Source organism: Lagopus leucura, unplaced genomic scaffold (genome assembly GCF_019238085.1).
Source record: "Lagopus leucura isolate 7727_CA_CO unplaced genomic scaffold, USGS_WTPT01 Super-Scaffold_100017, whole genome shotgun sequence".
NCBI lineage: Eukaryota > Metazoa > Chordata > Aves > Galliformes > Phasianidae > Lagopus > Lagopus leucura.
Genome location: NW_024962271.1, coordinates 7,330,203 through 7,357,108, shown reverse-complemented (window position 1 = coordinate 7,357,108; position 26,906 = coordinate 7,330,203). Strand labels below are relative to the sequence as shown.

The window sequence follows — 26,906 nt, the reverse complement described above, 5'->3', positions numbered from 1 at the left end:
GCATTTTTTTCAAACCTACCAGTCTCATTTGCCAAGTCACAGTTTGGAGACCACCGAAGACAGGAAACACTCTGCCATCCAGCACCTGGAGCTGGGTCTGAAAGGGGATTACAAACATGTTAAGTTGCTGGGCACCGCCACACGTGTCCATTCCACATAGGATACAGACACCTTGCCTCATCACCAAAGAAGCTTAGTTTCCTTCTTCCACACTCCAGTCGCCACCACGATGTACCTGCCTGCTTTTCGCAGCTGTCTTCGGCTGTTGTCCTATTTCACTTCCTTCCTCTCTTTTTGCTCCCTGCTCTATCTGTTGCTGCCAATCCACTTTCCCATTAATGGTCACGGTCTCACCAAGCAGGGCGAAGCTGTGGTCAGTAAGGTCTCCTGTCAGGGCATGTTATAGAACTCTATTACAGCCAAGCAGCTGCCCCCTTTTTCCCCCCAGCTATGTCTTCCTACTTGTGAAACCATCCCCTCAGAACCAGAAGAACCCGCTCCAGAGGAAGGTGCCTGAGTGGGGCCCTGAAACTCAGTTATTAGAGCTGACACTGAAGTCCAGAGGTGCTCGGCTGCACCACCCACAAACGTCATGAGAGTGGAAGGTGCTGTGCATGCCTCAGAACCAGCCCTGGTGTTATCGCAGGACAGATCATAACCACCATCATAAAAGCGTGCAGTAACGTCAGTTTAATTAATGGTGAGAAGAACTAAGTCTTGCCAGGCCAGATGGCAAATTCAGAGTTTCTCACGTGATGACTGTCAAATTACTGTCTCCACAAAAGAACGTCAGAGAGCACATTTAATAAATGTTGGAAACGTTTATCAGAGCAGCAGTAGAGATCCTGGCTGATCCACTAGGATCCCTGGATGCAGATCCAAAAGCAGAGACAAGCTTCAAGGAGTTACCACCAATCAAATACCTAAAACTGGACAGTTCATAAACCTGACTTCGGAACTGAATTCCAGTTTCAGCAAGGTCCCTCCCCCTCAGTCACCTGCACTCTCTGGTCTATCTCTGATTCACATGCAAACTTTCTGCTCCCCCACCAGCCCAGCACAGCATCTCCAAGGAGCTGCATTTTTCCATTCTCATTCACAGGCACACAGAGACAGAGGGATGTCTTCTCTGAATGCCCAGAGGAGTGGGGTCTGGCAATCCAGCTTCCAGTGAGACAGCTGTACCCTGGGTTCCTCACAACACGAAACCCTGATCACTTCACTCTGAAACAACCTGCTGACCAACAGTGGGACAGGAAGCAGAAACACCCCATTACTGGGAGGCATGGTTTCATGCCAAAGGGTTTCACCCAGAATAACTGGGGGCTGGCTTTTAGACCGTCTCATGGGAAGTGAGAGATGAGCAGATTGAGGAACGCACTGAACTCAGGTCACTCACTTCCCCAGTGAATGCTCTAAAATAAATGATAGTGACTTAGAAGACTGATACCAGCCAGGAGGAGGGAGTAGCACTCTCTTATTTCAGCAGGATTGCTGGCTCTGTCCCTGGGGAGACCCTGGAAGCCCTCAGAGGATACAAGCATGAAGCATGCATGAAGTTTCTGTTTTCAGATGAGATGGCAAGGGAGCTGAGAATGGAAGGAGATTGCAGAAACAGCCGCATTTTCAGGGTGTCCTCTGGACATCAAACACTGTTTGGGAAGCCTCAGCACATCAGCTCTGCTCTTGGCTTCAGGGTGTGGCTCTTAAGGCTGCACAGCACTGCGCCCAATGCTCACATCCCTGGTGCTCCTGGGCCAGCAGTCAGCTAGCACTATGATGGGTCAGGGTAATGGGGTACCCAAAGCCACCAGAACGAGGTTCCTCCGCTCTATCCATGCTCTCTGGGTGAAAGGATGTGGTTTGCTGAAGCTTTCCAAGTCTCCAGCACATTGCCATTGACTAGCCACGGGAATTTTATCTTCTGGTGAGACCCTGGAAAACAGTTTATTCCTCCTCTGTAGAAAACAGGATAAAAACCTGAAGTGACACTTTCATACTGCAATAAAACACTCTTTCAAGCTAAATAAATTCTGCCTCATCTGGACGAAAGCGCATTGTACTTCCATGGTCTTATGTGTTACCCTGCAGTACTAACATGAAAACAAGCCTTTCACACAAAGCAATCAGGGAAATGTATATCAAGCGTTGGCTGGAAGTTTAATGTACAGAATTTTTCAGGTCTGCCATGAAAAAAGCAACATCATACAACTTTTACAAGCTGCTTCTCTTGGCAGATAGCATTGCCATTCTCAGTTCAACTCAAAAGGCTGAAGTGACCGATACCACTCAGCTAAAAGCAAACCCCTGCCATTGCTGCAGCCACTGCGGAGTTCTGCTTTCATGCTGCTGTTAGCAAAGGGAGTTTCAGAAGAATTTTGGATTGGCTTGGAAACAAGTCTAGCAGGGTGCTACAAATAGAAATAGCAGAAGAAGGTAGCAGAGTAAAAATACGCAGTGCTAGATCGTGGGTACGGAAGTAGTGCAGACATGAAGCCAACGCAAGAGATGGGCACCTGCTATGATTCCCAGTGTATCCCGTTTCCAAATTCCCAACAAAGCTCCTGTTTGCACTAATCTCACCTCCCTCCTTCACACTGACACACACAGCCATTCTGGATAAAAACACAACATCTGGGTGCCTACAGCAAGGCGTTGCTCACACACCCAATAGCCTGGTTATTTTCCAAGGTGCAGACCACGTCCAGTTCCTACTGACTCCTGCAGGATTCGTCAGCCTCATTTAGGCATTTAAATATGGATTTAGGAGCCTAACTTTTGGCACTGGGGGTGGAAAACTCTAGCCAATAAGGCTGCACAATCCTATTACCACGACGGCTTGGAAATGTGAGAACTCAGCAGTTTGGAATAAGGCGCCACATTAAAAATAGATTAAACTGAAAACAGCCCATGCAGCCTCCGGCGCCTCGGACAAGTGTCTGCCAGCTGAGATGCCTCGCAGGTAACTGTTCGTGAGTGAATCAGGTGCTGGCTGGAGGTGCCCACAGCTGCCTCGAGACACAGACAGATTTTTATTCCAGAGACACTGTTTTTTTCTAGCACCATATGAAACTCAGCAGCCCTAACCCTGCGGGGATCCGTGTAAACCTCCAGCTTGCTCTGGTTCCCATGGCACTCACATCCACCAGTCTCACTTTGAATTTCAGGCTCACAAATCCCCATTCTCAGCCTACAGATAAAGGCTGCCAAGCCAGTGCTCCAGCAATGGAGCAGGACTGTTTCCCTTCCTTGTGACCCTGAAGGAGCAGTGGTGGAGCCAGGCTGCCCTGTTGTGACGCGGACAGCGTGACAGCACACAGCGCAAGGTGCTGGGAGGACTTGTTTCCTGGCCCGCTGGCAGCCTGAGGGTGAAACAGGGAGAGCTTGTCTCTGTGCCTGGTGGCTTCCTGCTGGCCAGGGACAAAAGTCACTTGTCCCTTTGGTTCCCCAAGACCCACCCAGCATGACCGCAGAGATCTGACCTGCCGACAGGCACTCATGGCAGCGGTGGGGTTGCATTTCAGAGGAATTTCATTTGCATTTCATTCCCAGAGGAACATAATGCTTTTATGCTTAATATATATGCTGTCATATTCTATTATATCTTTTCTTTGGAAGTAACTTCATAAAAGACCAAAACAAAACAGAGACCCAAACCCCAAAATCCAACAAGCAAAGCGAGCTGAGGACTGCTGCAGACATCACCAATGAATTACTGCCCCTCCAGCTGACAGAGAGTCTAGAGAAGCCGTGGCCTTGCCAGCTTCACAAGAGCCATCCGCCATGCCCTGGCGGTTACTGGTCACTAACAGCACTTCTCTGGATTTCTGCTCTTTCTCTTCTCCATTCCCATGATGTGGTGAGGCCCTTGATAGCGGCTTTTGCTGCCTCATCAGCATTTGTGGCATAAAAAGTTTGTGACAACAGAGCAAACCTTTGGATTCCACAGCTGGCTGCCTGAGCACAGAAATGACCGAGCACGACCCCAGCTCCTGGCTGTCCTCCCCCACAGTCAGCCCTGCCATGCCTGATCCATGCAGAGGTCCCAGACTGACAGCAAGGAGCACGGCCTCACAGCCGTGAGGACAGGCAAAGGACCGGCTTGGAGTACACTGGCTGTATCTGCATGTGTCTCAATGAGCTGCAGTAACATCACAGACATACTCCATCCAATTTCATCTTCAGCTGAGTACAGTAACTCACTGAATACTGCAATACACTTGACAGATTAAGAAACCTTTTGCGTTTTATTATGGTTAATTTCCTGTATATCTCTCTGCAGTTTATTTTCCCTGCAGGACTGTTTGGGAATGCCTTACAATAACAGGACCAACAGTACGTACCAGGTGTGTGAATGAGTAACTGCCCACAATAAAAGCTCTGCCAAAACTCCGGGGGATTTCAGAGCATTCTATTTCTGTAGATACAGGACGTCTGAACACACTGCCTGGTTTTCAGTGGAATAAATAAAAACAGATGATTGACAGATGGGGATCTATCTCCTCCAAGCCTTAGGGTTTAGAAAGAGCTCCCCTACTCCCCCAGTCTACATACAACCTACATATTTCGAGATCCAGAAGGCACCTTTTTTCATATGTAACTCTAAAAATTTACACTACGCTTTATAATCCTAAAATACCTCCATGGCACAAAGCCACGTTTGCAATACGTGGGTGGAAAAGCTGTCAGCATAGCGGAAAAAGAAATATTCTGCTGAAACTCCAAACTTTGCAGAAACAGCTGAGTCACTCGTTTGCAGTTAAGGTAGCCTGGGCTTGTTGCCCTCTGTGACTGTTTGGTGCCTGGCACACACAACCAGCCCCTGCCTGCCAGCACCCGGCACACCTGGGATGAGAGTGCTCCCCTCACAGGTGTTTCTCACCACCCACTAGTAGCAATTGTGTGATGCTGACCAGCTGGAGGCTGGAGCCCCAGGGTATCCGCAGCACTGCACCGAGATGCATGCTGCCCAATTCACAGCCATCAGCTCAGCCCTGCTAGCAGGACGACACGCAGCAGTATCGACAACTTACAACCTGACTACAGTTCTCAAGGCAAACGATGTCCCCCCAGGCTCATGAGAATCAGTATGTTTTTATTAAAGAGCACGAATATAATGAAAAACTTGAAAACCTCACTCAAGTGCACTAAGCTAGAAGAGCAAAAGATGAAGTTGAACAAAAAGATCTCCACATTTCATTCTCTTTCATTAAGTCTCCTGATTCTTTAGTCAGTACTAGTGCCTTGGTTGGTAAGAGCGAGCTGCCCATGAGCCATTTACTAGCACATAAAATTAACGAAATTGCAAAGCTCTAGCAGCCGTAACTGCCAACAGATTATAGACTCTACTAATGCAGTCATACGTGAAATCTAGAAAGTTGCTTACAGGGCAAGTTTGCTACTCTAAGATCAGAAGTAGCTTTGCATTTTCAACTCTAACTAACAAATTGTCTATAAAAGCTGATGTGCCACACTTTGGTGGTACGTGCCGGCAGCTGCACATGTTGGTGGGGGTACAGCCCACACTGGACATCACAAACAGCTGCCCAGGACGTGCACACAGCCCAGACATGAACTGTATGCTTGCCCTGCTCTCCCCTATCACACTGGCATTCTGGGACGTATGTGGGTGATGGAAGAAATGCAGGGAAGGATTCCCCTATGTTTCAAAATTTTCTGTAACTTTTCTGGTCGCTCTAGTGTTTCACAGAACCCAGCAGTCCTCCCAGCAAGAGAGCTTTGCTTTTCACGGGAAATGACTCCGACTGGGGCGAAAAACACGCTTTTCTAAATAAACAGATGATGTTATATAGCATGAAAGCTAACGAAATAGCAACCTCAGCATGCCTACTGCCTGCCTGCCATCACACTGCACCCATCAGGCTCTGGCTGGAGCCCTATGCAAGTGCTGGGTCTTCAAACAGAAGCTGTTGTACATCTCGCTGTCCCCTGGCCTGGATCCCCCTCCTTTGGAGCCTTGCTCCCATTCCAGCTAGGCCTGCTGCCAGCAGCATCAACTCTGAATCTTCTCGCCCCTCCACCTCAACAGCTGCTGTCTGCCTTTTCTCTTTTCTAACCTCCCCTCGGTATATCCCATTTTCTTCTGAACACTGCAGGTCGCAGGCCAGAGCCGGCAGCACAGCTCCCACCTCAGCCCCACCACGGCCCACAGAGCCAGCAGCACCAAGAGCACCAAGAGCTCCTCCCCAGCAGCAGCACGCCCAGGGAGCGCTCCCTCAGTAACCAGCAGCGCGTAGTGACGGCATGAGAGGACAACTGCAATCCACAGGGAAGGCGTCCGGCACTGCAGTGTGCAAGCCTTCAAGGAACACCCTCAGTGACAAGCAGGGAACACAGATACCAAAATACCTACTGCTCACATGAGCCCTAAAACATTCGCATTATTTGATTTTTTTCCTACAGCTGCAGAAAGAGAAGAGCAAACATCACCTGCTGCAAAAAGCATACAAAAACCCTCAGCGTGGCCCACGAGCTCTTGCAGGGCTAACTCAGGTCACAGACGGAGCACTGCAGACATGCCCAGCTCCTGCATAGCACTGCCTACACCAACAAGATCACCAAACTTCTGTCACTGTTTATAATTTTAAGGAAATCGTTCACACACACACAAGCATTAAAAAGCTATTACGTTACTGGTAGGTAAAAAATTCCAATTTCCAACGCCATTCAACCATCAAATTACAAAAGATAACCAAAAGCACAAATGGCACCCACAGATTACAGAATGACCCACACATTGTTACAGCTCTCATGAAATATTCACTTGGAATCTGCCTTAGCAAAGGCTGTTTTTAAATTAGTTGTATCGGCTCAGAATTCTTGATGCGATATTTGCAAATGTTGTTGCCCACAATGTAAACAAAGAGCAGTACAGCCAGAGCTGTATTTACATGACCTACATGTCCACTTAGAATAAAAACTTGGTGCTTTCATGTGGTAATTGCACTATGACTTTTTGAAATAAATACTGCCAATACTTTTGCTATATCCCTGCCTCACTTAGTGAGCCAAATAACCCGTTCTTAAAATCAAAACTAGGGACTCTAAGCCTTACTTCCACTGCACACAGACGCAATCCCCCCCTCACCTGTTTCACTGCAAACAAGTCAATCCTGTAACCAACTGCAGGTCAAAAACTGCTGAGGATGCCTGTATGAGAACACCAGCAGTCCCATTTTTTTGGTACTGAGCCTGAGTTCCAGTAAACAGAGGAGGGCTGCTGACTGGAACAAAGCAAGCAGCACTTGCACACAGACTTCCAGATTTTATACTACTTTATGAGAAGGCTTAATCCTAATTTGTACAACTATGAGTCAACAACAAATACTCATTTCAGCCCAACTTTACCAACAGTATTTTAACTGAACTGACACATCAATAAAAACGTGAAAATGATTTTTCTGAAGTCAGTGAGTATACGTTTCCAGGCCTCCAATCCCCACATGAAACTGAATTCTGCCCCACAAAGGAGAATTAAGACCTAACATACAATGACAACACAACAAAAACAAAACACGTATGCAACAGATGAGCATATGGCTGTACGTGAAAGCTCAGGCATGTGATACCCACTGACCAGCAGCGGCTCAGCAGCAGCCCTGATGTCCCAGTCCCTGGTTGGGGTGTATCACTGCTATTCGTATCATCCCCTCTTCCTGAGGGACAAGTCACATCTTGGAGACATTTACTCAGTAAAGACTTCCCCTGATTCCACTGAAATTCTGCCAAATAAAGTGGTCTGAATGCATAAAGCAGGGTCAATTGCTAAATGCAGCTTTCAAAAATGTAAATAGTTACAAATCACAAAAACCCTGCTGAGGAAATGAGCTGTGCTGATCCTCCCATCAGTCACTCTCTCCCCACTCTCTGCGCTCTGCACTCTGAAAGGCCGTGCTGCTGCTTACTACGGTGCATCCTCATAATTCAAAGGAGAAATCAATTCACCTGACAAAGAAAGGAATCACATCTAGACCAGGGCAGGTCTCCAAACTCCTTGCTAACTAAGAACAACTGTTAGAATAGAAGCTGCCCTTACTGCACAGAAACTACGGTGAGCGCAGGTAGCCAGAGCCAGCTCCTGCTGCATGGGCCCATCCTGTTCCCACCGCAGCCAGTGGCAGGGCTCCAACCAGCTTAATGGGAACAGCAACACGCTTTCTATCTACTTAATATAAATGAAGATACACATCTCCTCTTTGACATATTTTGGGCTCAAAGCCATTGGCTGACACTTGTTTGGTTCTCTGTATGCACATGACTCATGGGATAATATAATGCCTGATTTCCATTCTGCCAGACCTGTCTTTCTCAGTGGTTAACTATTAATTTTGGAGGCAAGATGCAATAGTGCAGTAAAATAGGATGGTGTTAAAGTAAGAAAATTGCAGTTAAATATTTAGAGTAAATGAATCAGATTTCCTTTTGTGAGGATTCCCTACCAATTACAGACTCCCAGCCACACGCTCCTGAGGACACCAGCCCATTGCTCCTGTACAGAGGGCGAGGTCACCAAGCCTCCAGCAAAGCACGGGCAGGCGGTGTGCTGTGGACATGCTGCCTTTATCCAGTTCAAGGAAAAAAACAGACTGTGGAGCTAGCCTTACAAAAATCCCTATTCCAAAGAGTTGCTTTTTATATCGGGCCCCCTACAGAGAAGCACGCCACTCTGGACATGCTCAGTAAACTACGAACACGTGCTGATTTTCCACCAAAACTGTAACACCTTTGGGGTAAGGACTGACTTCTCAGATCCAGTCAACATCTGAGGTACCAAGGACTACCCCAAATGATGCAGGGACTGCAAGAATTATCTGGACAGACATTTGCATTCTTCTGAAGTTTCCTGTGGAATAACTATTATTAAGTGTTGTGGTGGCTTTAAAATGCCATATTTCAGATAGGGCGCAGCAAAGCACACGAACAGATACTTCCATGCATGGTGTGCATTTGTACACGACTTCACCTGTATAAATGAGGATTTCATTACTGGGGAAGGAAGAGAAGCCCAGAACCAGGGACACCAATGTAAGAAAAATTATTTTGGCATAATCTATTACACCAAGAATGGGTCTGTCCCACAACCTTTTACTCAATTAAATTTTCATCGTTTTCACCTCTGAACTGGGTCACACTTGGCAAGCACACAGCGTGGAGAAGCACCTGCTTCCACCTAACAGCAAAGCAACTCCCGCTGCCCCCCCCGCCAGCAGGGAAATTACTGCAGGGTGCTCCAAAAACTGCCTCCCGACCTATAATCACTCAAAGCAGGTACAGAAGGCAAGTCTGACTGGGGTAATTCCCCTGTTGCAGTGGAAGAAAACAAATCACTGAAAAATCTTGTCGTTCCACCCCCACCCTGGCCCAGACCTCACTGCGGCCACAAGCAACCTCTCACCCCGCGCACAGTGTGACCACACAGCTGCTCTTTCTCTCCCTCCCTCCCCCCGCCCCGCTCCATCTCATCGCCCGCCCTCCGTCCCGGCCCTCGTGTCCCAGCCCAGCCTCTGGCATCGTGGCGCGGGCCGGGCGAGGAAGGCCTGCACAGCCACACTGAGACACGTGCGCCGGGAAGGGCGAGGGCCGACAGCCCTACGGGGCCAGCACCGCTCGCCCTGGCGCGGTGTTAAGGCGGGAGTCTCCAGCGCCTTCTGCTGCGGGTAACGGAGCCGCCACGCGCACGGCACCGCGCAGCGTAGCACGTGGCCGGCAGCGGCACGGCTCTGCGGGGCGGGAGGAGGAACGCGACCAAACGTTCGTGTTTTTGCCCGGCACCCACAGAGCGCAGCTCTTCCCTCACAGCAACGTGAATCTAACCGAGAAGTAAAAATCCTTCATCCTGCCGCACTCCCTCCCGCGCTCCGCGCCGCCACGATGCTCGGAGTAGGCCGGGCCTTACCTTCTCTCAGCGCAGTCGGAGCGTACCCGCAGCGCGTCCCGCCAAGAGGAGCCCGAGCGCTCGGTACCGCCGGGACGGCGCGGCTCGTCCCGCACGGCTCGATGACGGCCGCCCCGCAAACACGGCGGGCTCGGCGGGCTCGGCGGGCTCGGCGCTGCCCGCGCTCCCGGCCGCCTCCCCCCCGCCTCGCGCCTGGCGTGCCGCGTGCGCCTCGGTGCTTCCCCGCGGAGCGCTTCTCCGCCCCGCTACGGCGCGCGCCCCGCCCACGTGAGGCGCCGCTCCTCGCAGCCGAGGCAGCCGAGAACCGCCGGGGCGGCGGGATCTCTCCGCCCGCGACCCCGCGCTCCACGCCGTTGGTTGTTGCTCCGGCATCGCTGTGCTTCGGGAACGGCCTTCCGCCCCGGGCTCCCCCGTGCCTGGCGCGGCCCCGCGGCCCTAGCCGACCGCACTCCCTCCGATGGCCGCCGCCGGGCGGGGCCCTGGCGCCCTATCGCAGCCGCTGCTCGCGCCGCCTCCCCTCGCGCTGCGGCCCCGACCCCGGGCGCACCGAGGCGTGGCGCAGCCGCCCTCTCGGGCCGGCGGTCGCGGCTGGCCCCGCGCCTCGCGGTAGCCGTGGCCCCACGGGGGGATCGTGTCGTGCCGAGCCCCAGAGCAGCGTCTGCTTGCCCGGCCGGGGCGAAACTCCCCGGGGGAGGGGCGGGGCCCGGCACCGCGAGCGGCCGCGCGGCGTCTCCGCGTGTCCCGACGCCATTCGCGTCCCACCCGGGCGCTCCCTCCGCCCCGGCCCCGCAGCGCCGAGCGGGATCGCGCCTGCACGCGGCACGGGGCGGACCGCCGCCTCCGGAAGGCGCCGCGAGAACGCGGCGAACGGCCCGCGGTGCCGAGAGGGGCTCGGAGCTGCCCGGCCCCGGGACAAGCAGTGGAACACTCAGCGGGCGGTGATGGCAGAGTATATGCTGTTTATTATGAATGTAACCAGGACTATCCGACAAAACTGTATATGCTGTCCCCTCCCAAATTAGAAAAAACAAAAACAAAAACAAAACACCGATGTGTGTGCATATACGTCCACGTTCCCACCCCACACGCACGCCGCACACGCGCCCCGCACGCACCCGCGCTGCCCTCCCGCTGCCCCCGGCTCTGTCCCCGGGCCCGGAGCGGGGCCTTGGCCGCCCGCAGCAGCGCAGCTCGCACTCACCCACCCACCCACACAAATAATAAAATAACGTTGCAGCACGAGGGCATAGTCTCTGTCACCAGATAAGAAAGTGGTGTGATGGCAAAGATCTAAGTAACGCAATAAAAATAGTGTAGCTAGTATACACGGAAAGGCTTTCACATTACATGAGGCACAGCTTGGGCAGACAGAGACACGGAGAAGAGCTGAATGTCCTGGGAGAAAGCAAAATACGCTGAGAGTTCGTAGTAAATACCCGCATCGATAGGTATTTATTCACTTGTGCTTCGCCATGTCGTGACATACAGTACAAGTCGCCGCCGCTCTTTCCGCCGGCGCGAGGAGCTCCGCCGGGCCGCCCTCGGCCCTACTGTCCGGCTGCCAGGCCGGGCTGTCCGCGGGCCGCGCTGTCCGCCGGTCCCGATGTCCGTCTCTCGGGCTGTCCCGTCCCTCTGCCGCCCGGGGCGGTCCGGCGCCGCTGCCGCTCCGCACCCGCCACCGTCCCCGTGCCTGCCCCGCAGCCCGCACGTCCCCACGCTCCTTCCTCGGCAGGCTGCGGGCACAGAGCTCCTACAGGCAGCTTTAAGGCACATCTGGGCTGCTCTATGTGCTTTATTACTATTACTATTATTATTGTCATTTACCCTGTGTAGACACGTGGGTTTTTTTTTTTTTTATCTCTTCCTTCCCTTCGCCTTTCTCCTTACAAAACCCACCACGTTTTTCAGCTTATTCGTGTGTCAACCCTAAGGCACCGACCTGGTAATACTACAGCTGCCTGGCTTCTGTTATTGGTCATTATTGTTGGGGAAAAAAAAAAAAAGCAAAAAAAAAAAAAAAAAAGCCCACCCCCCGCAATCTGAGCCCGCTCCGGCACCGCTCGGAGCGCACGGAGCAGCGGAAGGGCCCGGCTAGGCACAGCTGCCCATGGCCTTCACCAGCGAGCTTTCGGGCAGCTGCCTGAAGATGCCCCGAAGAGTCTCCAGCTCCCGGCTGAGCTGCTCCACCCGCTTCCGCAGCCGCTCGTTATCGGTGGTGAGCTCCAGCACCTTCTGCTGCGTCTCCACGTTGCGCTGCTTGGCCTTGTCCCGGCTCTTGCGCACCGCGATGTTGTTGCGCTCCCGGCGCACGCGGTACTCGTTGCTGTTCTTGTCCACTGTCTTTTTGGATTTGCCGCGGTGGTCGGCGGGCATCATCTTGAGGGCGCCGGGGGCGGCGGGCAGCGCACCCGGGGGGTGCGGATGGTGCGGGTGGTGCGGGCTGGGCACGGGTGTGGGGGGCGGCGTGGGGTGCCCGGGCTGCAGGTGCACGGTGGTCTGCGCGCAGTGGGCGATTTGGTACTGCAGGTGGGATGGGTGCTGCTGCGGGTGCGGGTAGAGGGCCGCCAGGGCCGCCGCCTTCACCTCCTCCTCCTCGCGGGGCTCCTGCTTGATGACCAGCGGCCGCAGCCCCGGCGCGGCGATGCGCTCGTAGAGCGGGTCGAGCTTGCCGTCCATGTAGCCGGCCGCGCAGCCGAACAGCGGCTGCTGCTGCGGGTGGTGCCCCGGCGCCGAGGCGGCCGCGCCGGCCCCGTGCATGCCGTGGAAATCGAAATCCCCGGCCAGGACGGCCTTGTGCTTCTCCTGCTGCTTGCTGTGCTGGAAGAGGTCGGCCAGGAACTCGTCGTTGAAGGCGGCGGGGTCGATGTAGGCGCTGATGTCGATGGAGTGCTCGTTCTCGCAGATGTCGCCGAGCTCCGCGCCGCCCGCAGCAGGTGCCGCCGCCGAGGGAGCCTCTCTGTAGCCGTAGGCGCTGCCGGGCAGGGGAGTCTGGAGCTGGTGGTGCTGGCCGCTGCTCATCGGGGGCCGGGAATCGACCTCGTAGAAGTTGGCTTGCTCCATGAAGCACCTACAGCCTGCCGGGCATGGTGAAGGGCTCCGGCAATCCAGGGTTCGGACGGGGCGGCGGCGGCTCTGCCAAGCCCGCAGCACCCCGCACTCCCCCGGCTCGGCGCGGCTCGGCTCGGCGCGGCTCCGCTCGGCGCGCCCGGAGCCCGTCCCCCGCCCCAACCCGCCCGAGCCCCGCTCGCCGCCTGCCTGCCTTGCCCTGTTCCTAGTGGGTTGCCTCGGTCCTGCGTGCCGTATATATACACCCCCGCAGCAGGGCCGGGGATCGCCCTCTAGTGTCCTGCTGGGAACCTCTGACCACCGCGCCCCGGGTCTTAGCGCCCCGGCCCGGCCGTCCGCCCTCCCCCGGGAGCTCTGCTCTCACCGAGCCCCGCGCGGGGCCCTGCGCTCCGCCCGCCCGCCCGCTGAGCTCTGGGGGCTCGGAGCCCGGAGCGCCCGGTCCCGTGCCACCGGGAATGGTCCCGAAGTTTACCATCGCGCGCGAACTCGCGGACGCTGGGCCGGACGGGACGCTGGGCCCGCCCCTGTGGCCCGAGGCACCGTCCCAGCGGAGCTACCGGAGCTTGGCCCGGTTCGACGCGCGAGGTTCATCAGCTGAGCCCCGTGGGGACCCGCGGAGCGCGGCCCCGAGCGGCGCTAGGACCCGGCCGGGAGCGCGCCCGGTGGGGCGGGGCTGCGGGGCTCCGCGCTGCGGGACGGGGCCGGGGACAGTGCCGGGCCAGGACGCGCTGCCGCTGATCCACGGCTTCCACCGTACGCTGGCGGTGGAGGGGATGAACGCGCGGGGCTGTCCCTCCGTTCCGTCCCGTCCCGGGACGCGAATCGGGCAGGTAAATTTAATGACGGATTTCCCCAAATGCAAACACCGCAATCTCAGGCTGTGTCGAGCACGGACCGGCTCCCGAGATAAACCCCGGGAGTGCAGCAGCGTGCCGCTCGGAAGGCGAAACGCCGGGCTCAGCTCCGGGTCCCCTCTGGGCAGCCGGTGGGAGAGCCGCGGCCCGAGGAGCCCGCGTTCCCTGCCCGGGACGGATTAGGGGCACGGAACTGCCGCCTCCCCACCCGGCCGTACCTGCCGGCGCCTAGATCCGCTTGCCCCGGTTGCTCAGAAAGCAGCACAGGGGATGGAAGGACGCACCGCGGCCGGTGAAGCAGGTGCAGACAATGGCGAGAGGGAGATCGGCAGAGAAAACCCCAATGTATCTATGGCTACAGAAAGAATTGCTGCATTTCTTAGTCCTGGATGGCTGAATGAACCAGAAGCTAATGATGTCAAATTGCTTGCTCAGAATTCCTTGCAATTCACAGTGACTGGCAAAGCCTTAGGAACAAACCCACCACGAACCAAAAGCCACGTTTGGGGTCACACACGTGAACCTCTGCTCTCCACACAGGCATGAGGCCGGCAGCCAGCACAGCCTTCTGCACTGAGCTGTCCTTACAGGAGAGCGTGTTTGGTGGGAGATGTTCATAAAGAACACAGAACACACAGATTCTATGATTCTGTGAGCGTACCTTTCATCTTTCAGTGTCAACACTGAAAGATGAAAAAAAAAAATCCTAACTGCTTTTTATATATGGTGTCTTCTGAAATTATGATATACATTGGTTTCAGCACGTAACATTGGGTAGAAAGGATACGCACTGCCTGATCAAGCAAAGCACCCATATGGAAGAAGAACTCCAAAGTTATGATAGAGAGGAAAATCCCCTGTCCTGTGTCAGAAATGCTTCAGCGTGGGCAGAAATCACAGAATCACAGAACCACAGAGGCTGGGAGGGACCTGAAGAGATCATGGAGTCCAACCCCTGCTACACAGGTTCCGTACAGCAGGTCACACTGCTCGGTGTCCACGGGGTCTTGAATATCTCTATGGAAGAAGGCAAAGACCCAACATCCTCTCTGGGCAACCCTGCCACATCTGGCTGTGCAGATCTTGCAGGCTCTGTCCCAGCAAACCCATTTGCAGGAGAGGGGCAGATGCCGACCCAGGCTTGCTGATGCCGTAGGACCCAGCTGGCCCAGCAGCCAGTGCTGGCAATGCTGAGCTTCCTGCAGCCACATCGCGCTCTGAAGGCGGCGGGCAGGAACCGGCCATGCACAGCAAAAGGTCTGAACTGCAGCAGCAGTGGGAGAACAGAACTCACTTTGACACTGAGCAACAATACTGATGCCTCTGTAGTCTCACATTTTAGAATCGTTCTGAAAATTAAAGTCTAACCACACATTAAGAGAAATTCAAAGCAAATCAGAAAGTTTAGGATCAGATTCCATTCCTAATTACTGTAATTAACGAACAAGTCCCCGCAATTTAAGGACTGGTTTGCTCAGTATTTTTTACACAGACCCCTTTTATCTCGGTGAAGTACTTTTAAATAATCTCTTTTTGCACAAAAATATTAATTCCTGTTCAAATTCTTTTAAGATAGTATAAAACAAGTTTCCCAGACTTAAATAAATAGGGCAATTCTTTTTTGAATGCCTCTTCTCCTAAGGCAAATGCCATGCTCAGCAGCTGCCATCCCTCGGACAGGCACAGATTTCCACACCCAAACCAACCGATGCCAAACACTTCACATGTGATGGCAAAAGAAACGTTTATGTCTCGTTGCCTCGGCCACATGTGCCAGTGTGTTTGTTAACAAAAGGAGGAAGGGTGCCCGCCCAGTGCTGTGGAGCCCTGGAGCAGCACGGCCGTCAACTCTTGAGGGTGCTGTTCTTCCATCGCACAGCAGATCGCACCAGGGAGGGCTGGGAAAGCACTCCAAAACCCTGAGCACTGCTGAGAGCCATCACACAAAGTTGGCCGTACTGGTTTCTGTTGGTAGGGAAGGAAACAAGAGAAAATCACAGCAATGGAGGAATTAAATATCCTTGCTGAATTTTGAAGACAATTTTGGGACTGTTTTTAATTGCACCACAAAAGTGGCTGCTCTGAATGTTTCCCGACATCAGCCCCTGCACCGTCTGCAGGGTGCAGGCACAGTGCTCTGCTCTGATCCATCAGCATGGAACTGCACACAGAACCTGGCATGTGGCAGCCCAGTAAAGAACCAAAAGGTCTCTTTAAGTTTATTTTACTACTTTGTTAACTGAGAAGATGTCACTGCTACTGACAAAGCTCCAGAATGTCCTGACGGCATGCAAACCTCCTCCTTGCACCAGTGCCAGCCCCTCCTCTGTTCCTGACAGAGGAAAAAAAGCAGGGCCAGGGTGTGCACTGGGGCAGCAGGGCAGGAATGGGGCACAGTCCTCAGCTGGAGACAGTGCTGTGCCACAGGTGCGCCAGGGGAGCAGGCAGGGATGGGCAGCACTTTTGTATGTGATGAGGAGCTGCCAATTTACTGCCTTTACTTCTCGAGGTGCAATGAAACACAAACTTCATCCTTCTCTGTTTTCTGCCCTAGAGAGGGAAAACATGACCTGCACATGGAAAGGCTGCCACGCATGACAATTTTCAAAAGAGAAGGCTGTACATGCTGAAGCCTCGCAGGTTGGTAGAGCAGTATGCAGCACAAGTCAGCCAGGGCCTTCCTTTCACCTGGCAACAGCAGCTGGGGACTGAAGACCATTGTATGTGCAGAGTTTGGTTCAGTGCCAGGTGGTTTAATTACTACAGCTCTTCTTCTTTGGAGGAAGAGCGTTTGCAACTGCAAGGTGGATGAAATCAAATCCATGCTAACCTTCCTGTTCCCTTTCCATGTCATTTCCCTTTCCATATCATATCCTCACAGTCTCTGTGGCAGTGTCCTCAACCCTTGCTGTCCTTGTGCTCAGCTAACTTCTAGCTCCTCTCCCAAGAGCTCAGCACCGCTGCAATTACCATGCTAGATGCCTGGGAGCATCTCTTCACTCAATCAGCCTGCCTGCTGCCTGCTTCCATCCACTTGTGGCTCATAGCCTGTCCTTTCCTACCTGTCACCTGTAACCATGTACAGCCGGGCTGTGAAACCTGCTCATATTTTGTACCCAGTTAGTGAGCCATTAAATGGTTAGTTTCCCTTTTACAATCAGGATTGTATTTCAGTGACCACATTTGTGGTGCCCAAGAATATTCTGAATGCTTTACAGATACCAGATTTAGTTCTGTCCCCTCCAGAATACAGCTCAAATGCCACAGACACAGAAAAGGAGGATGTGACAGCACCGCACCTCATCTCACTGCAGTGGTCTCTTCTGCATTACCACAGCATCACCTTTATCTCAAGAATTCACCAAATCACATTTACAGTTCTCTTACTGATACACATCAGTTACCACATTACTCAGTACTTGGCCTACCCACAAGTCGCTCATTCTCTCTCTACTCTTCCACCTCACACTAAACAACATCCTTCCTTCCTTTCCCTCCTGAATTTAACTTTCTAATCTTTTGTCTACCTTACAAACTTCAGTGCTTTCTATCATCGATAGCTCAGGATCCTTTATTCATCCATGGTTACATCTCACTGGGAGGTGGAGCAGCACTGTTGCTCTATTTCTCAGCTACAGAGCTGGAAGAGGGAACGATTTGCCAAGGCCACACAAGAAATGAGTAGTCAAGCTCAGCATATCTTCTCCCACATGTCCTGTGCTAACATCACAAACAGTGAGCATGCAAAAATTTGACCACCACTTCCCTCACATGAAATGCTTTCTTTTTCACATATTTTCCTGCTATTTTTTTCTTTAAAAAATAAAATTTAAAAAAAAAATTAACACTATTATGTTGAAGTAAATTGCCAAGAAAACGTCACTCTTTTCTTTCTTATTTTTGCCACTGAATGCTTAATGGAGCATATAGGAAATATGGCTCCTACCTTTCCTAGCTCCTGTGCACTGAATGGAAGCCTCACAACCCTGAGTCAGAACTGGCATGGACCTGAGCTAACAGACACATGCTGCAGCAGAACAGTAACAGGGCAATGAGTGCCATCATCCAAACTCAGATCCCAGCTTTGCTTTAAGGGGCAGAAAGTTCTCAAAATCTCTCTGAAGATTTTAACTGTTAGTACATTGCATTGTCCGGGACATAATAATAAAAGAAGGAGATTTAAACTCCTGACAAACCCAGACAAACAGACCCCAGCTTCCTCCTCTCTCTGTACACAGGACACCAACTTCAGGCATTTAACTTAGATGTCAAGTGCCCGCATGAGCTATGTACAGAACTTTGGCTCAAAAAAAGTTGTGCCATTTCTTAATTATGTACTTTAGTATGAGAGACATTGTTACAGAATGGAGTCCCTGACACACGCTGACTTGTCTGTGTTCTTGCTCTTTAAATCAACTTTGTTCCCTTCTAGGTGACACTGTTACAGGAATATAAATTAAATTGGAGGAATGATCTGGCACAAACTTAAATTCTGTAGTGTAGAATGGATATGAAAGACCCATGTTGTCCTGCCATGGACAGACACATTGCTGACTGGCAGATTTCAGATGGATGAGAGCAGCACGAGGATTGGATATAACACACACCTTTGGTGCATGCAACCTTCTGCTATTAATATTGTGAAGCTCTGACTTCAGTGGTAGAAAGGATTGGAACCACATTTGACTCAGATTTTAAAATGTGATGTTTAAAAAAGCTTTGAGACCATACTAGCAGAAAGCAGCTTTACTGCTCAGTGTGGATGCTGTCTGAAAGTCTGACCTCCCTGTTGAGCTACACTCAGCCTTCTCCAATTATATTGCTGCAGCCCAGGGATTAATGAGTAATCTAAGCATGAGTAATCTAAGCAGGAGCTGCCCCATTAAATGAAAAATGTCAAAGGCACTGAGAGGGGAGGGACCCACAAGGAAGCTTCACAAAGTTCCAAGAGTGACATGGTGACATCACAAATGAGTCCTAACCATGATCAAAGGAACACTAAGCACACAGGAAACAACTGGCATGGAGGAAGGAAGCAAGCAGAGGCAATCTCAGCTTGACAATCACTGCAGTTCTGTTATCAGTTCCAAACTAGTAACAGAGATACTTCTGGATCAGAACTTCTTTGACTCGTTGCACTCATTGACTTCAGTCACAAAGATGTGACTGAAGAGGCAGCTTTCACTTACAGGCTGAAATATGGTGCTCAATTTCCCATGTGTGGCATGCAGAGCCTACTGCAAAGTGATTTCACCTCAGTACTGTCCATGCAGCATGCTGGTGGGACAGCCAGCAAGGCAATGTGAGATATGGCCCTTCATTCCCTGCGGGGATTCCAAAGGTCACTTGAAGCATCCAGTGAAAGGAGCCGGCACTCCTACCTGCTGAGATAACATCTACCCTGCCTTCCAAGCCTTTGCAGAAAGATAGGTTACACACAATCACGTTCACCAGAGCAATCCCTTTAATCAAAATGAGACACTACTCACAACTGCACGAATTCCACAAGACCCTTACACTGACATTTTCTGTTCAAATGGGAATCTTATGCTTTATGCAAAACATGTCTTTATCTTAAGTGCAATAAGAGTTAATCACAAGCCAGGTCAGTCCCAAGATCAGTAGGTTGCTCCTGAGTGGGTCACAGTCCCATAAAAATCTGGAAACTGAACTCAGGAGGCAGCAAGGGCATTTTAGGGAAAACAAGGCTAGCTACCTCAAAATGCTTCGAACAAATCCTTGTGATTATCCATCAAGATACTGAGTGCTTCAAGTAGCTATTAAATAAATAAATACTAACAAAATTCATATGAATAGAGGCTTTCTGATGGAAGCCATCATGTTTTTCATTCATTTTAAGGAAGCATAAAAATGGTTTTTATTGTTAGTGAAAGTATTTCAGAAAGTAAAAACATAGTGACGGTGCTGTTTGCAAGAAGTTTTCATATCTAAATGCCCATAAAACAATGCTGAAAAGGCACTGCTTTTCAACTAGGAGCACCAGCAATGCCACGTGTCTTACATGTGCAACTGATTCATACACTTAATAGTAGAGCTAAGTATAATCAAAACCATTAATTTAGCAAGAGGCCAGGGCTGAGAGGTACCTAATTCCAGACAGAAAGACCTTACAAATTACTTGTGTTTAAGTGAAAAGAAAACAGTTTTCCAAACAGGTCCCCTGTATTGCAAAAAATGTATGACTTTTTTCCCTTTTACTGCTGTAATTAAACATAGAAAATGGGCAAAAGTGTTTGGAATCCAAATTATTCACTCTAAATTCTTCTTTCAGGCCTAAGCAATTAAGCTAGATGCTAATTTGTTGCAAACTATATATATAACTATTGGAATAAATTGTACATTCCTTATAATACAATTTTAGAAAAGTCCTGTATTCTCTAAAAGCAGGTAAACATTCACCATGTGAACTGTGTTGTTCTAAAAAGAATTCATGCAACATGTCCAAGTGTGTCAGGTGCTACAGTACTGGATTTCACTGCACAGAACTGTGTTTCTGCCCGCTCACAATGTCTGCAGAGCCCTGTCAGCCTTATGAATCACACATGTTCAACTCAGTCATCAAGAGATCGTGTGCATCTTCAGCAGTGTCTCCAGACTCCTCACTACACGGAATGAGTTTTTTCCCTTACTAATAAACTGAAATAAATGTTGGATACCCAGCTCAGCATGTCACTGATAAAAGTTTGAGGTGCTTGACTGCATTTATTTAAGTAGAGAATGCCATAGGTGTCCTCACCAGAACTGCCCCTTGCACAGAGCTGCAGGCTCAGCAGCTGATTCCACAGTGCCTGCATTTCATGAAAGACAAATATAGGTGCCTATTTTGTGAGAAAAGCTAACTCTGCAAATGGTGGGAAATGCTTGAGGTGGAGCTCTAATCTCCTGACAAATCAACTGAAAACTCAGTCTTCAGGAAACCAGACTTTGCCCCAGTGCCCCTTGGCCTCTTTTTCTCAACGAGCTTGGAGCTATTCAGTCTCCCTTGTAGGACTGAAACACCTGTAAATCCTTGGGTCTACATATTTTGGTCAAGGCCAGGAAATCCATCTGCTGATGGAGTAGCAGAATATGCGGCACATATCAAATTTTAAGCCTACTGAAAATCCACCTAGAAATCTTTTTAAAAGCACTCAAATACTAAATAAAAGCTTGCATACTTTTTAGCTTTCCCCCAGCTCAGCTCCAGTGCTGCTATTATGTGAAGCATCTCAGAGCTGCCTGTAACTCCCCATTCAACTTATATCCACAGCTGGTGCCCCTTCACATGATGAAATCCAGAGACATAAAGACTGCTTCACAATGTGCTGCAGTATTCTCTGTTGATGTCAGAAAGTACTGACTGATAAATGTCCCCCCATCAGGACAATTTTTAGGCAAATGAAATACTTTGTTATAAGCCTGTTGTGCTCCAAGCATTGAAATTTGTGCCCAAGACTTTCCTGTAATTTACAGCACCAGCACAGCACATCCCACTTGTTCAAAGCAGGGCAGTCTCTTCTGCCTGGAGCTCTCTTGGACTGACTGCCCATGCTTGTGTCCCTCCTAGGAGTACACATATGCTCTCAGCCTGTTCTCACTTTTTTTTAATGGAAGGAAAGCATGAGCATGTGCTTTGCAATCCTTAGTACTGTCCCACCTGCAGAGTCCCCCAATGTCAAAGGGCTTGTAGCAAGAGGAAAAAGATGATGTAAGGTAAAAGTACACATAAACAATGCACTTTTCAATTTCATTTCCTGGTAGACAAAGTCCTTTTCTCCAACTGCCAAATCACATTTCCATCGGAACTGTATGTGACTTCAAAGTAATGCCTGTACTCTGAAGAAGGGCCTCAAAAGCCTGGGCAAATGATTATGAGTGTTATCACATTCTCTGCTGAGCTGTAAAGATTTCTGTGACTTTCTTCATGGTCAGGGTGACGGAGCACTGGGACAGGCTGCCCACAGGAGCTGTGGAGTCTCCTTTTCTGGAGATATTCAAGTCCTGCCTGGACGCCTACCTGTGCAGCCTGCTGTAGGCTGCCTGCTTTGCAGGGGGTTGGACTCGATGACCTCTCGAGGTCCTTTCTAGCCCCTACAATTCTGTGATTCTGTGACTGTGCACACTTTGGTAAAGTCCTCCTTATGATGCATCCATTCAGCAACTAACTGGGCATGTTTGGAAATAGTCTCCAGGGACCCTTTAGGGTTTAAGCTTCAGTCTCTGCCAAGTGACTATTGGCATTTAAGTGTCAACTGCCAGTGCACGTGCACCACTGGACATCTGCAAGATACGGTTCAATGTATTTTGAAGTGTTTTGTATTTCCATCTACTTTTCTTTGCATGCTACTTTTTTCACACATAGGATATTCCCCTATGAATCACCAACACCATTGCAATATTGTTGATCCTGAATTCTTTCCTCATGCAAGATTCCCAATAATTTCCATTAGTATCTTAACTGTATGAGTCCTCTGACCAAAAAAATCACGTAGGAAAACCCCACATGATGTTTAAACAAATCAGATCAAGAACTATTCCCTATATAAAGATTTGCTGAGTTTGTTTTCATGGCTGATGAGGTACAGAAACCAGACCTTGATGGACAGGCCAGTGACGGAGGGATGTAAAACTTCTCCTGCCTATCAGAAGGAAATCTGATCTACTTACAGTCAAGAGGAGAGAACTCAGATGAGCCCTTCTCCAACAACATTGTTGTTCTGGGACATGTTACCCAAGAGGGATTTTTCTACAGTTTTGGCTGCAGTGTTTATATTAAATAGAAACCTAATGCTGGATTGTATCTGGTAAATTCAGAGTGACAGAGATATCCAGGTGCCTGCACATGTAAATGTAATTGCTTTGTTTCTCTAAGAATGGTTTCTTAGTTTGCACAGCCAAAGAGTGGGGAGCTGTGCCCCACTGTTTCAGTTGAACTTGCTTCCTTTTTAAGATACAGGAAAAGAAAAGGCCAGCTAACTCACCAAACTGGGAGAAGTGACTTTCTGGAAGGATGGTGACACTGCATACTTTCTTTATTTTCTCCTGGGGATATGAGATACGCTGGACCTGCCTGACAAAAATACCAGTCACTGATAATCTAGCACATAATTCTCCTAGATATTAGCAGCAGCAGCTCAATGACAGACATTCTGTACTCAGCAGTACACTTTCTCATTTTTTCTCCCTCTTGCATACTTTCTGTCATACAGGCACAGGTAAGTAGCTGTCTATTCATCTAAATGAGCAGAAGTGACACAGGGTGAACAATCAGGAGGACCATAACCCTTCTCCCTATCCAGGTGCCAAACTCTCAGTTTCTTTTTTCTTTCCAGGCAGCTGCTCATTGTGCTTTTGATGGCATAGAGATCATATAGGTTGCAGGGAATAATAAAACCATAGATAAGAAAGAAGTTTGGTCCTCCTTCACCCAATACCACAGGACTGAAGATAACACTGCGTTATGCCTCTCTCATTTTAGCGATTTTTCTGGAAAGCTGCTTTATGGTTTTGTTGCAAAGAACCATTTTAAAGTCAGGGTAGAAGTCATCCCCCAAAACTATTTACTCTTCTTGATATCATACAGATGAAGTGAAGTTCTTCATTAGAGCATGCCCCATGACAAATAATGCCCTGGTAATTAAGGGTGGGGATTTTCATGCGGTGACTGATGATGCCTTGGAAAAGAGCCATGGCACTGTGCATTCAAAAGCTAAGCTATCTAAATCCTTGCAGAACTCATTTATGCTTTTGGGAATATAGGACAGGTGCGGCAGTTACTAAACCTGGATGCCTGAGTATTCACCTCTTTTTCCCAGGTGTGGGCCATTAATTCTCGCTCAGACTTGTTTAGTTCTAACAAGTCTCTTTGGAACCAGATTTTATACATACACATACACTTGATACATAGTATTTCCCTTTCAGTCTATTTTTCTACTTTGTTTTTACTCACCTTCAGCTACATAGCTTTGCTTTTTCTAACATTCTGCACATACATAAAGGTAGAAAACAATACGTTTAGTGGCAGCCTAAAAGCAGCCTTTGCATTCTTGGTATTTTGATAACCAGACATAGAGGAAGCAGTGTTGGAAGATGCTGAACTAGCAACTGGAAATACTTTCTTGTAAGAATTATTAGCAGCATAGAGAGAAAGAACAAAAGCATTGGATTCTTCCTCTCCAGGCAGTATTACAATAAAATGGATGTTTGCTATTAGAATAGAATGGCTGCTTTCTTTGCTTCGTATTTTCTAGAACAAAAGCACTGTAACTTTCCAAGGCTACAGTGAGTCAGTGCTCGAATTAGCAGTGCAGTCCTGAAATAGTGATCACCACTACTAAGCAATGCTTCCTCTCCTTTCTCTTCATCTATTCAAAAAGGCTACCTTTGACAAATCAACTATTAATAGTCAAGTTTCTACCTTAGTTAAATTATCAAATTGGATTGGGTGACATTTCTAACAGTAGCATTTTGATCTTGGTGGAGGTCAGTCCTAAAGGCAAAAAACAAACATTGTAACATGAAAATGCAAGAGCTATTAAGAAATAATAAAAAATAATAGGAAAAACTCCTACTACAGACTTTGTATTACTGGGATTTTCCCAAAAGCAATGCCATCTGCTTTGTGGTCATAAAGAATACAATCCTATTCCACAGTCTTTCTGTCCAGCTTCAAACAAATCTAAGTTGCGAGAATGGGAGTAGCAGTGAGAAAAAAAACTTCTCAGAAGACCAACAATGACAAGGTTAGAAACTTCTCTTTTCTTTTTTTTCCATGTCAAAACAGGCAGCAAGAGACTGCTACTGCTGCTTCTTAACTGTTTGTTCACTCTTCTGTCATGGCTTAGCACTCTTTGAATGATTAAACCAGAACAATAAATGGCTGGCAGGGGTGGACTACACAGCTGCATCTTTTCAGCTCTGGATGCCCTGTACACACAGGACAGAAAGCTTCAAAACCATTTAGTGTACCTGCCCACAGACACGCTTTACAAATAGTCCAAGAGACCAATTTATAGGCATATATATTTTAAAAGTATAGACAATTTCCTCTCTTCTAAAACTCAACAAAGTGAAATATCACCAAGAATTCTAAAGACATGATAGAGGAAAAAACTACAGCCAAACCACGTGCAAAAGGTAGATGTTTAATAGAAATGTGCAAATTTGAAGTAAAAAGTCCAGTGAAGGCTATCCACAAGGGAAGGGAAGGCAGGTAACTGAATGTTAACAGGAGAAAGAAGTATAGGTTGTAGTCCTATAGAAAACATTCATATTGTTTTTATTTTTGGAGAAAGAAATAACTGTCTATGAACACAGAGGTAACAACCATAAATACTGGAATAGGACAATAAATAAGATGGAGAAATAAAGCAGTTTTCACACTCTAAGCATAAGGCTGCAGAAAACCTTTTTGGTAAGCATTAAGTGAAATACTGACCAAGCACCAAACAGGAACATTTACCCCAACAGGTTCCTTTGCCCCCTACATGTTTGCCTCCAGTTCCCACAGTTAGTTTCTGTTTCTTCAGTAGTCCTTCTGCCTTGAGCTGTGATTTACTGTGTATTACTTGAAGACGCTGAAAACTTGTGGTTTTATTGTTGTTGGTGGTGTCATTTTTTAGATACCAGTCCTTCAAAACCGGGCTATGCATGTGAAAGCATACCACCATACCACCATCACAAAATTAGACAGTCTTATGGTGGACTGTTGCTACAGGCACACACCTGGAATTGGTGTGCAGAGGGCTACAGCCCTGCTCCTCACACTGAGCTCCAGAGCCAACACACGGCTCATGTGACCTAATTGACGGCCAGCAGATAAGGCATGTATTTCAGTACCATGCCTTTACAACAGCACTCCTTATGTTTTTGTGATTACTTTCTAGACTACTTCCCTCACATCCCATTTGCACTGGGGGGATTTGTCCTGCAAACACTTAAAGCACATTGTGTGAGTTTTCCCAGGACATGATGCCAGCCAAGCACCGGAGCTCCCAGTGTGCACAGAATTACATATGGACTTTAATGTTTAGAACAAGCAGGCTACACAAGAATGAGTTTGTCTGTATTTTATTTTCTTCATCTTCCTTCAAAGAAGAAGAATGATCGAATAGCCATAAAGCACTCGGAAACCCCATGGGAGCACTTTACGAGCACACAGGGAACTATGTAAGGACAGGATAATGCTTAATGCTTACCTGGAATTTTTGCTCTAGTTACAGACGGATGAATCATTGCCAGAGAAAACCGTTTCGACTGGGAAACAGAAAAACATGTGAGATATTTAATATCAGAGACTGACAAGGAAGCAGCACCCAATAGCAATGAGCGGTGCTGAGCCGTTTGCCCAGAGTAACCCTCAGAATTGTTCCGCAAATGGGGCTAATGTTCCACGGGGCGTTAAGGGGGAGGTGCGCACCGCCGGCACACCGCTGCACGCCCGGCACACGGCTGCTGAGGGCGTTTTACACACGCGGACCTTCAGAGCCGGTGACGTTACATCCCGGCACGCGCCTGGTCCGAGCTCGGGGTGCGAGCCAGGGCGGCAGGAAAGCACCAACGGCCTGCTCACAGCTTTCATCATTTTGCGATATTTACAAAGAAACGTAACCCGTAATCTCAGACATCCAAGGGGGCCGCCGTACTTTCAGCTCCGTCCCCTCGACCCGAGCTACGCATGAAGGCCGTGTCGCCCGCCCCGGAGGCCTCGGCCACCGCCTTACACCCGAGGCGAGAAAATGGCGCCCGGGGCCGGGCCGCACGAGCGCCCCCCAACGGCGGGGCGGAGCACAGAACGCTCCGAGGCAGCGCCCCGAGGCCGCCGAGGGCCCCACAGAGTCCCCACACAGACGCAGCCGCGCCCTTTAAGCGCGAGGGCGCGCGATTGGCCGTAGAGACTGCCAATCAGAGCGGGCGTTGCATCACCCCGGCGGGAGGGCGGGCGGCGATCGGCGTGCGGGGCGGGGCGGCGCGGGGCGGGTTTCGCAATCGCCGCTCGGCCGCGCTCCGCGCGTGAACGAGGAGGCTCGGGCCCGGCCGCGCCCCTCCCCTCCGCCGCCGCCCGCGCCGCC

The 26,906-nt window shown here is 49.8% G+C and overlaps 1 protein-coding gene and 2 long non-coding RNA genes across 12 annotated transcripts in view; all 3 read right to left on the bottom strand.

Moving 5' to 3' along the window:
• LOC122183192 overlaps positions 1–10,005 on the bottom strand; it is a 31,572-nt gene extending 21,567 nt beyond the window's left edge. For 4 of the 10 annotated variants that reach the window (XR_006180144.1, XR_006180140.1, XR_006180139.1 and 1 more), the window contains exon 1: positions 20–9,317. This is a non-coding gene — a long non-coding RNA (uncharacterized LOC122183192). Of the gene's footprint in view, positions 1–19; positions 9,318–9,916 lie in introns of those variants that run through there. The other 6 variants (XR_006180141.1, XR_006180145.1, XR_006180142.1 and 3 more) reach the window with 6 other exon arrangements.
• An 853-nt stretch (positions 10,006–10,858) lies between these two features.
• On the bottom strand, positions 10,859–13,089 carry CEBPA (CCAAT enhancer binding protein alpha). Its single transcript, XM_042876984.1, has one exon. It carries the CDS (start codon positions 12,974–12,976, stop codon positions 12,008–12,010), a length of 969 nt encoding a protein of 322 aa, XP_042732918.1. The 5' UTR covers positions 12,977–13,089; the 3' UTR covers positions 10,859–12,007.
• A 12,765-nt stretch (positions 13,090–25,854) lies between these two features.
• The window catches only part of LOC122183190, a 6,596-nt gene continuing 5,544 nt past the window's right edge, over positions 25,855–26,906 (bottom strand). Inside the window, exon 4 of the long non-coding RNA XR_006180138.1 lies at positions 25,855–26,091. This is a non-coding gene — a long non-coding RNA (uncharacterized LOC122183190). The remainder of the gene's footprint in view (positions 26,092–26,906) is intronic.

Bases quoted from the DNA above. Each gene is read 5' to 3' on its own strand.
- CEBPA (XM_042876984.1), bottom strand. From the start codon at position 12,976: ATGGAGCAAGCCAACTTCTACGAGGTCGATTCCCGGCCCCCGATGAGC.